Raw genomic sequence first — 11,568 nt, 5'->3', positions numbered from 1 at the left:
GAATGCCAGAGAGAAAAGAAAACAGAACTCATTATTTTAAAAAATCATAAATGTTCTTCTGCCAAATAGCCACTTTACCCTTCATTGTTCTGCTAACTGTTGTCTTTCTGCACTGTAAAAAGCTGTTTACCCTACACACATAATTACCCCACAAGTGAAAACACTTGCTGCAGTTTTCTCTTTTGTGTATGTGTAGTGTGAGTATTCCAGACAATCTCAGAGAAAGAAGTGTTTTTATATGTGAAAATGTGATTTCAGAACTACAATAATGAAGTACTTTGATTAAAGTGTAAAACCCCAAACTACTAATACTTTTCTTTGATACTGACAAAATTGAAGTCAGCAATGTTCTTATGATTAGCTTATTACTACTTTATATCTTCTTTTTTCAGTGATATTCTCTGTCTGATATTATTTAAAGAAAACTTCACAATTTTTATCATCTGCTGGAGCTTAAAGAGGTAGAACCTCCCTGGCAGCATCCATCTCCCTTGAAAACTCCACTTATTTAAAGCAGTTATATTTTGTGATTTCCTTTCTCCTGCAATTGTTAACTTAATTCATTTTTAAATTTAATTTTCTTTAGGATATTTGAAGAAAGTGAACATCCATCTTTGCTAAATGAGAAACATCAACTGTATAAACCATTACATGTCCCATGTATTCCTCGGAAATTAGTCCAGTCTGTACAGAGTATTAGATTCTCAGTGCAACAAACAGAAACAGGTGCAGTGTGTTTAATGATCTTTCTGTGAGGATTTTGGATGATTTTTGTGTAAATGAATGGAAACCATGATAACAAATTTAGTGAACTGCTCCTACTGTGATAGCTGAAGCCAGGCTTTCATTGGCAGTCGGGTACTTACCTGTCTTTATGTTCTGAAAATCTTCTATGACCGATTCCTCTCTTATCTGTGCAATGAGTAAAGTAACATAATGGGTATGCCTGATGTATAGTGTCAAAAAAATCTGAAACATGCCTTTAGCACTGTTTGCATAAATACAGTAAATATTAACCAAGCATTATTTGCAGTAAATTGATTGATACTTCCATATTTTGTGATAATTTTCTTTTAGCTCTCTATTAATAGGAAAATTTATAAGCTTTGTTCCCAAGTTCAGTTTAACAACACCATGCTTTGGATACTTAATCCTATTGACAAAATTAAGTAATATTGTTTATTTAGGGAGAGAAGAAAAAGAAAAACCTATGGAACTTTCAGTGGCCACTAGCAGTTCCTCCAGCCTTGCAGAAAATTCGTCACAGGTATGCAGCTCTTCCACTGGTAAAAACATGAGATTATATAATCTGGTTTATGTGATTGTTTAAATTTAAAACTCTTCAAATATACCTCGTGCTATTATATCTTACATAAAACTTGTTAACACAGTAACCAGCGTGTTAATCTACAGTTAACAGCTCAGTTCTGAGGTTTAACCAGAAGTGAAAATCTGGGCTAAGAGGAATAAAACCACAATCAGCATTGCTTTGTACACTTCAGGAGTCCACAGCTACATTTTCCATCTCTCACCCATAAACAAATAGTTCCTATGGCACTTTTTTGAAAAGGTGAAGTGTATTACAGCTTAATCTCTTACATATACAAACACAGTAAAGCAATCCAGAAACAAGTTGGAGGATCAACTTGCACAGTTATGAAAATCACTAATAAAATATTAAGTGTGAGAACATTCATAGGACCAATAGATCGTTGAAATATTAAAGGAGTACTCAGATAAGGTATGGCCATAGGAGATAAAATAGTTTGCCTCTATGTTCACTGTGCAGAAGCTTGGGGAAGTTTCTATGCGAAAACTTTTCTTTATAAGGGACATTTCACTGCATCTGTTTAAAACCAAATTTTAATGAACAATAGAAATTGTCAAGTAAAAAATTAACAGAACTAGTTGTGATTTTCTTAAGAATTTCAAGGGAACTGAAGGATGAAGTGAGTAAATCTCTAAATGGTTTAGAGTGGAGCCTGTGGTAGAAGAAGCAGCCTTCATAAGATAAAATAACATGAAGGGCAATGGCTAGACTGAGTGGAACAACACCAGAAGAAATTTCAAGCAATTCTGATTTGTGACTGACTGAGGGAGTTGGACATGATGACAATGTTGGAAGGGCTGTTGCCAGGGTAATCCAGAGATGAGGATGGGAATCTGGGACCTAGAATTGCACTTAGAGAATAGTGGAAAGCAGTAAGTCAAGGTTAAGGGAACTTTAAGAAAGGCTGATGGCAACAAGGAAAAGAAGATGGAGTCTGAGGAAAAATAAAAAGATTGGAAGAAGGTTGCTATGCTTCAGAAAAGGCGTGCTGTAAACTACAGGAGTTGAGTGGCAGACAGATTCTGTGTAACCAGCCCTTTTGTCCCCCATCCTGAATTGAATTCAATTTGATACATTTTGCAAATTAAAAACAAACCAGACCTAGCAGCTCCCTGTGAAATAGTATGTTATCTGATGCTGAGGCATAGATTCCTAGTGTCACTCTGCCCTTAAGGCACAAATACATGCTAAATATAAGAGTTAGGGCTTCTGTTCTGATGAAAATCTGTGAGGCAGGAGTATTTCCATGTTTTCTGCAGTTTTTCAATCCACACAGGAGAGTTATTCACTGATGTGCATGCACACTTTGGCCTTCAGAGGTGAAAACAGGCCTAGCTCCAGCCCTTTCTGTGTTGTCAAGCAGGAGCAACCTGACTGCAGTAGGAGAAAACCTGGATAAAGTTTGTAAATTATATAATGTTATTTCTGCAACGGAAATGTTAATGTTAATTATTCACATCTAGTTATCAGCACTATGAATAAGACTTTATAAAAAATTATAGAAGCATTTTTGGGTATCATGCTGTTAAAAAGTAGGTAAAGCAAAGATAGGCAAAAAGTTTTTATATTGCCTGACCCCTAAAGAGTGGTTAAAAGAAGGGATTTCCACAGTCTAAGGAGAAATCAGAGCACTATTGTTGAAGTGACAATTTCATATGCTGCCTCATTTGAATTTTTTGCTGTGTTTTAGATGGTTATTGGCACTACAGAGACTAATAACCCACAAGTTGTCCAAGTTCCATCAACAGCAAACTTAGAAAACCAAATGCAATTCAGGTAATTTTTCTTTAATAAAGTAGTTTTCATTCATGAAATTGAGGTTTATGAAAATAATCTGTATTTATACAAACAGTAATTTTTGTCTTTTAGACTGGTAATTCCTCCAAAGCAGACAACTTCCAATCAACAGTTTGAGAGTGAAAAAGCAGTAACAGGTAAAGTACCGCTGTCATTTTTTTGATAGATTGTGCTGTTACTGTATACTGGATCACATAATTACAAAAGAGAAAACTCTAGGGGCCAGATTTTCATTCTGGTATTAAGTGGGCCGCCTTTTCCACATTGATTTTTTCCCACCTTCCTTTTCCACATTGATTATTTAGTTCGAACTTTGAGTATAGCCATGTCCTAATTTAAATAGAGACTGAACTGCTTAGTAATGTGGGATTTATTCTGTGTTGACTATTGCTAATGAAAGGAACCTTCCAGCATCTCTTGTAAATCCACGCTTTAGTCTCAAATTACTTGGGTAACATGAAATCCAGTCTGAAAATGCCCAGAAGGCATAAGCAAATGCAAAGAAAAGGGATATAATAAACTCAGTAATTTAGGAATCTTGAAGTATCAGATTAAGATTATTAAACATGAAAATTAACTTGAGAAATATACACAGAATGCTTACAGAAACAAAACAGGGTAGTTACTAATATGCCTGTAGTTTTTGAAATCGCAAGGCACTGAACTTCTGTTTAAATATATTTTCTTCCAATTACACTACCAATTTAGATGCATGTCAAAAATTATAGTCTGTTTTTTTAATAAATAGGATCCTAATTATTCGTCCTGAAACACAGGACCTTAACCCACAGTGCCTGAAATATTGCACGGTCTGAAGCTTAGAGCGGAAAGTCTGGTAACATTCTTCTCATTTCTTATCCTGGCTTTTGCCCAGTTCTTCATGATACGCTTCATCAGTGTCATCTGGATGTGCTTTTTATATTGTTTCTGCCTGGTTTCTATTTACTGGTATTAGTACTCTCAGAGGGCGATAGTTGGATTAGACAAACGTAGCACTCTCAGGGAACAATAGCTAAGTTTGAAGGACATACCAAACGATATGAAGCAGCCTAAGGATTGCTTTAACGATAGCAAATAAGTGGCAGAATGAGAGGTAACTATTATGGACATAGTCACAAAGTGGGTTATTATGAAAACTATAGTCAGAACACTTCCTTACCAATAGCAATGCCAAGTTAGTTAACCTTTCTCAAGGATTCCTTCTCACAAAGTAATTTTTATTTATCCCTTTAAAATACTTTTATAATATAAGCAGTGATGTTTTTTTTGTATAGCAAAGCCAGAGGCCGAACGTGGTGATAAACAAGCAGATGAACCAAAGGATTCTTTGTATATATCTCAAGTAAGCAGAACATTTCTTAAGTCATAAGTAATTATTTTATTTAGAAGAGTCAAAGTATACTTGAATCTATTGGCAGGAGGTAAGTCTCAGAAATTGGCAAAGTCACTCATTATAAGGCACCCAACAGGTGAGAAGCCCATCAATGCCTTCTGATTGCTGATATAGTGATCATTGCTCTTGATCATGTCAGTGTTCTGTGGGGTTTTTATGCTACCTTAACAACAGGCTGTTTAGGATGACTATCCTATGCACATCGTAGTTTTTGTACAAACTGGTTGCATCAGTGTGAGCTGATGAAACATTTTAAAAAAACTAATTTCTCCCATAAAACTATAGTAAATAGGCTCTGTGCTGGCTCCATTGGCACTGCTTTACTAGCTGTGCCTGAATGTGAGATGAAGCTCACCATGCTGCAATATTCAAGCCAGCTATGTGTACAGCTTGCATATATATATATACAGGTGATATCAAGATGTAGTTTAACACCAGCCAGCAGCTAAGCACCACCCAGCCATTTGCTCACTCCCCCCACAGTGGGGTGGGGAAGAGAATCAGAAGCGTAAAAGTGCAAAAACTTGTGGGTTGAGATAAAGGCAGTTTAACAGGTATAGCAAAAGCTGTGCACGCTAGCAAAACCAAATAAGGAATTCATTCACTACATCCCATCTACAGGCGGTTGTTTAGCCATTTCCAGGAACATAGGACTTCATCACACATAATGATTCCTTCAGAAGACAGATACCATAACTCCAAACATGCCCCCCTTCCTCCTTCTTCCCTGAAGCTTTTATTGCTGAGCATGATATCATATGTTATGGAACATCCCTTTGGTCAGTTGGGGTCAGCTGTCCCGGCTGTGTCCCCTCCCAAGTTCTTGTGCAGCCCTAACCTGCTCACTGGTGGAGCAGCATGAGAAGCAGAGGAGGCCTTGACATTATGCGAGCACTGTTCAGCAAGAACTAAAACATCCCTGTGTTATCAATGCCATTTTCATCACAAATCCAGAATATAGTACCATACAAGCTGTGAACTCTCAGCCAAAACCAGTATACAAGATCAAGTTTGAGTTACTCCTCATCTTCTCCTTGGCCCAGTACAGGCTGACGCCTGCAGGCAGTTGGTGGAGAAGAATATCTTTAAAACAGTATTGAGTCTGGTGGAAAATGCTCCACAGAATCCAAGTGTACATTCTCATTTAACATTTTCTGAGGAAGAGGAAGTATCTCAGTCAACTGAAACGTATTCTGATGGTGATGTTCCTTTATTTCACTAGGGAGTATCAAGAGGATTCCAGTGTGACTTTAATCATTACGCTAAGACACACTGTAGTGTGTGAATAGTGAAAAAGTTCTTTTATTCAAAATCAGTGTTTTCAGTCAGTTCACAAGCTTCTTTTTTTTTGGATGAAAATTTTCATGTATAGTTTCATTTACAAGAAGTCCATTTTAAATTAGATAAACCAAGGCAACAATTTTAAATATGGTGACTATGTCACTGTGAGCATTTCATTAAAACCTTTCTATTTTTCATGAGAATAAAAATAACTAACTAACCCTAAAACATATGGTGGATATTTTTATAGGTAAATGGACGTATGATATTTTGGGAAATTTTATATGCCATAAAAATTATTGTATATTTCTTTTTATTAGGACATACAGACATGTTTTGAGTCAAATGAAGATAATCCTGACACAGCAGAAGGAAGAGCAGAATGTCTTTTAAGAGCACCTGAAACACCTGAGTTTGTAGGAACACCTGAGTCAAAGGGGAAGAAAACTCAGTTCTCTAAAACACCTCCATTTGACTTGTATGATTCCAGTTTTTATTTTGAGCAAAGTTGTATTGATGTTTATTGTATAAGCATTTCCACTGTTTTTGAAAGATACTATAGAAAGACTTCTCTAGAAGCTCTTCTGAAAATATTCAAATTTTTTTCTGAGTTGTGCTAGGTAATTTATTAGATTTTCTTCTTACAGTATCATTTCCACTTGAAGCTGTTTTGAGAGGGGGACTCTGCTTAGAAATATATGAGACACAGGTTCTTTGTTGCTCCTTTGCTGAAATTTTTGTCTTTTCCCGCAGTAATATTTGTTACACCAATTTCTATCTTTAAACAGTTCATATTTTTTTTTTTTTTTTGTAAAGGGGTAGGGAATTGGTAAGAACACCACCTCAGTTTGTTTTAAAGAGTGGTGTTACCCGTTCTGTTTTGCAAGAAGCAATTATTGATGGAAGCTATGGGAAACTAATAAACTGACAAAACAGAAAATGGAAAAATAGAACAAAAAAGATATCTACACTACTTTTAAAAACTATTACTGTAGTTCTTTCCTTTCTGTCTTTACAGCATTCACAATTTAGATTGTGAAGAAGGAACATCAAAATCACCTGCTTTCTTTTCTCTCATGAACTTCTCCCAGAAGTCACCTGGCTTTAATTTATTTGATTCTTCTGTGTTTGGGGCAGAAAATTCATCTGACGAGGTAAAAATGAGTACTTGAGAATATTAAAGTTACACAAAGCAAAATATGCTAAGAAAACAGCATTGACAGTGAATGAGTTTTTTCAGACTGGTTATATTTGTAGCAAATAATTTTTTTACTAGCTTGCTTAGTTTTACATTTGATATCCTTTTGAAAGTACTTATCTCCTTTCCTGGCAATCCCCCTGTGATGACTTCTGATCAAGTATGAATCTTTCCCATATAGACTAGATTGGATCTTGTGCAAATATACAGGTGACTAGATTCACAAAAGGCTTCTGGTTCAACTTTGCAATGCAAAACTTCAGGTACCCTGGCAGAATTCACAAAGCACGTGCCTATCCTGTGTGGTTTCATCTTGCTGAAGTGGGGAATCAAGTACTTAATATTTTATTTTTTCCCCTCCATTTTTCACAAAATGCAGAACACTGAGAAAAGGAAGAAAGGACTATCTATTAGGAGTACTGAAGAGCAAATATGGATTAGCTATACTTAAATGGAGGAGATAGGTAGGCAACTAATTGGAACAGGGAGTGGAATCCAGATCTTCCTTTTTCTTCGCAGATTCCCTAACTATACTGCTCTAGAGTAATTTTTACTCTCCTGGTCTAATAGGTAGATCATTGGGTATTCAGGATGGATGTGTGTCAGTGCATAGTGCAGTGGTTAGGTATCACTAGCTGGCAAAGTGGATTCAAACGCCATTATGCAATTAAGGGATTTGAACCCAGGTATCTCCTATTTCAGTGGGTGTGCTCAGTCTGGAGGTTACTAGATAAAAGCTGAAGAAGGGAAGAGGGAAAACACTGTTTTATTTTGTGTTTGGCAAGATACGTGTTGTTTGATACCTCCTAGCATCAGCTGTGTGTAGGAGAGAATACACTGGTGAGTAGTTTGTGAATTGTTTGGGAATGAGGTAGGTATTAAGTCACCCAGTGCTGCCAGAATCCACATTGTTTTGTGCCTGCTCAGTGGCAGAAACAAAGAATTTACCAGCCTGCAGCAGTCATGTGGGGTTCTCTGAAGTTAGATGGGAGTTTTGAAGGACTTAAGTATCTATTATAAATCTAGCCTAAGAACTCTTCTCCAGTGACAAGTGGTTATTCTGCTACTTCTTCTGGCAATATCAGGTCCTACTCAGGAGGCGGTAATTATGTTGTTGCTTGGAGGTTTTCTAAAATGTCACAGAATTAAATAATTTTGAATCTTTTCAGTTTAAAAAACAACAGTAAACTAGGTCAGATTTTGGTCTGTTCTCAATCTGGTGTTTTTTCCACAAGAATGGAGGAAGTGTGTTTGCAGGTGTAAGCAAATATCATGAAACCTCTCTCATCAAAGAGTTTACTTTGCAACTTTAGGGACTGATATATACATTTAAATGCAGATTTTGTGAAGACTGCTAGCATTTGCTGGGACAGTGACTTTCTCACCAAAAGTTAATGAATTTACTACATATCAGCATTAGAGCTTATCTGCTGTCTTTTTCATTTGTTAAATAAAATGGCTGTTTACATTTCAGATAGAGGAAAGTTATTCTGTGGGAAACTTGAACCCTCTGTCCCCACACAAAGATATCGGTAAGTCAGATGTACTTGTGTACACCAGCTGTCTTCTACTTGTGCTTACGTGACTGACAAACTCATGATCCTGCTTAACAGGGCACCTTTGGTTGTCTAAAAGGATGTCCAGTTGTGATATTGTAGTTCAGGGGTTTATTGTGTTCGATTGTGTTTTGACTAGCTTAAATCTTTCCCTGCATGTTTGGCCTCAAATGTATGAGATGTCATTAAAAAAAGAGGTATGAGAAAGAAATAAATAGGAATCGTGTTAGGTGTGTTTGAAGCAAACTGAGAGGACCTGTAAAGGAGAAGAAAAATTTAACTGTCAAACCTTTTTCACTGATAAAAAGAACAGTTCTTTTAATGTAAAAGGCTATAGTACTTGGTAAATACTACTTTTTAACTTAAGGCTACCGTAGTAGTGTTGGAAAGAGTATATCTGTTGGGTTTTTTCCTCCCTCAACTAAAATGAAAATAAAGTTTCCATTTGGTTAAAGAAATCTCGATAGTAAACTGACTTCTATCATTTTAAACTGCTGGAGGTACACAATGTAAAAATAGCACAAGAGAGAGGAGAACCAGACTTAATAAACAATGTCTTCCACTCATACTGAGTCACACACATTTACACATTCTGTGTGAAATCCTGGCTTTACTGAAATGAAATGCCAATTTTTCATGATATCAGTAGAATCAAAACTTACTCTTGATCAAACACTTTTCTGAAGGGAACTGTAATCACTTCTTTTTTTGAGGTGTTGCAAGTACAAAGCTATTTTTTTTGAAGTGGATGAATATAAGGTTGTATGCATATATAACTGTTACAGGGAAAAGTGTGTGAATTTTGTGTTACTAAATATAAAACTCAGGTGTTTTTCTGGCAGTAGCTTTGTTTCTCCAAGTATTTCAGTGGTTGATCACTTTGTACTCTAGAGAAGAATCTGCAAAAATGTATCAGTTTAAAAAGACCTCTGTTGCTTAGTATTCAAAATATTTCACCCAGTATATCATGCAGAAGTGTTTTGTTGTTTGAAATCATTCAAGTACTTCTCACTTCGTTCTACGTAGATTCTGATTATGCCCTCCTGGAAGTACCATTTCCAGTGCAGAAATACACACAACTGTAGGCTGATACTCAGCAGGATGTTGGGAGTACCATATTATTAAAGAAGCATATTATGCTGAATGCAGTGTTCTTTCAGTAAGATTTAATCTAATAATAAATATAATATGTATTCCATATAGGAAGCTTGTTTGGGAAATCAGAAAGTGAGGATGCATTTGCCTTTCCCTTCCCCTCGGAATCGACTTCTCATGCATTTGGAGATGGAAAAGATGACTTTAGTTTTCCATTTGCATTTGGACAGGATCAGAGATCATCACAGTCTCCCTCTGTGAAAGGTTTTCATTCTTCCTTTCAAAATACGAAACCATTTACATTCTTTTGAATACCTTTGACTTCCTTTTAAATTCTTTTCCTACTTAGCCTTGACAAGTGTTTTCAGTTTCTTTTAAAATACAAAGCATTTGATCTTCTTTCATTTCATGTAAGGATACATTCTTGCAATTGCTGCAACAGCATGTGTATGTTCATCAAACACACATGCTTTGAGATGCAGCTTTTATTTTTCTTGTTTATTTTTAAAATAGATTGTTTTCATAAAGTGTTATGAGATGCTCTTGCTAAATTGGCACTTACAAGGAGCAGAAATATCATTTTACAGTAGTGTATTGAGTTAATTCTATCTGTGAGAGAGCATCTAAACTTCTAGATGGGTACTTTCAGCCTCTGATATAAACTAAATAACTTGTGTTAGTAACTGTCTATTGTAGCAGTAAAAGCTGAATTTGGGTTCATGTTTTTAAATTGGCTGTTATACACAGAATATTTATAAAATTTTGGAAATAAACATTTTGTTAATTTTATGTAAAATTTTGTACGTATTTCTTAATATCTGAAATAATGCTGCAATTATAATATTTATCATTTCAACCTCTGTCTTTCTAAAGTGAAACACTGAAAGCAAGTTCCTTCCTCTTTAACTAGTATCTTTCAAAATAAGATACAAAAGCAGACAGTTCCCAAAGTCTAACTGTGGTCAGTACAAGCACATCCAGCAGTTCCCACAAGTGGCTTTCTTTACGAAATGGGTGGCTGTGCAGAAAATATCAGGGTTATTCAGCAATGAATGGTGACTGTTCTGAGCCACCACTGCACTGTGCCTTGTGAATCCCTTAGAACCACCAGTTTCACATTTACGGCCTTTGAAGGAAACACCAGAGCACTTTTGAGTCATGTTTCACATGTAACAGAAAAAAAAATAGGTTACTTATTTTTTAACCCTCTTATGAATTTTAAGGGAAACGAGATTTCTCGGTCACTTACTATGCAGTAAACACGCTGCCTGACTGCAGGCAAGCAGAATGCTGAGATGGAAGTAAGGTGAATAAAGAGGAGACCACATCATTCAGCAGACTTCACAGAAGACATTGCAAATGCACAAACTAGTCAGAAGGGCACATGGACTAAGTGGAACAAGTTGACAAAAAGCATCCTACCAGTGTAGTCTGCACAGTCTGCCAATAAATGTCAGCGAAGTCCAAACGACAGTAGAGACCCCTTCCCTCTGCTGACCTACAAAGCCCTAAATGACCAAAAGCTTGGTTATCTATGCCACTAGTTCTTTTCTGCCTAACTACTAAATGCCTTAGCACCATTTTTGTGCAGCCCAGCTTCTCCTTGTGTCTAGAGATTTGTGAATGTTGGATTTTATTTTTACTGGAGAGGGATTCAGGAAGTTTTAGTGAAGCATTGCTGAGATCCAGCTAATAAAGAAGTAAGACACATGGATTTGGTGGACTTCATGCTCTCTAACAGTGAATTTCCATATTAATCTATTTTAAACAGTTTTTCTAATCTGCATACCTCGAAATCTGAAAAACATAAGCTAGAGGCAAGCCTGAGAGGCTATCATCTATGTTATTTGGGGTAACATTTTAGGGTATGCTACTGGCAGATATTCCGTGATCGTTTAGAAAGCCAGAAAGTACAATT

The 11,568-nt window shown here is 36.2% G+C and overlaps 1 protein-coding gene across 1 annotated transcript in view; it reads left to right on the top strand.

Annotated features, from left to right (window-relative positions):
• Positions 1–10,199, top strand: part of LOC104162303 (chromosome unknown open reading frame, human C14orf39) — a 30,807-nt gene extending 20,608 nt beyond the window's left edge. The window contains exons 9-17 of the mRNA XM_009701005.1: positions 587–726; positions 1,188–1,267; positions 3,021–3,106; positions 3,200–3,264; positions 4,402–4,469; positions 6,122–6,279; positions 6,820–6,955; positions 8,474–8,531; positions 9,759–10,199. Of these exons, the coding sequence (XP_009699307.1) occupies positions 587–726; positions 1,188–1,267; positions 3,021–3,106; positions 3,200–3,264; positions 4,402–4,469; positions 6,122–6,279; positions 6,820–6,955; positions 8,474–8,531; positions 9,759–9,961 (994 nt within the window). The 3' untranslated portion in view covers positions 9,962–10,199. The remainder of the gene's footprint in view (positions 1–586; positions 727–1,187; positions 1,268–3,020; positions 3,107–3,199; positions 3,265–4,401; positions 4,470–6,121; positions 6,280–6,819; positions 6,956–8,473; positions 8,532–9,758) is intronic.
• Positions 10,200–11,568: the final 1,369 nt, after the last annotated feature.

Source organism: Cariama cristata, unplaced genomic scaffold, assembly GCF_000690535.1.
Source record: "Cariama cristata isolate BGI_N322 unplaced genomic scaffold, ASM69053v1 scaffold6440, whole genome shotgun sequence".
Classification (NCBI taxonomy): Eukaryota; Metazoa; Chordata; class Aves; order Cariamiformes; family Cariamidae; genus Cariama; species Cariama cristata.
Note: the sequence above shows the minus strand (reverse complement) of the source record. Positions and strands in the feature narration are given on the sequence as shown.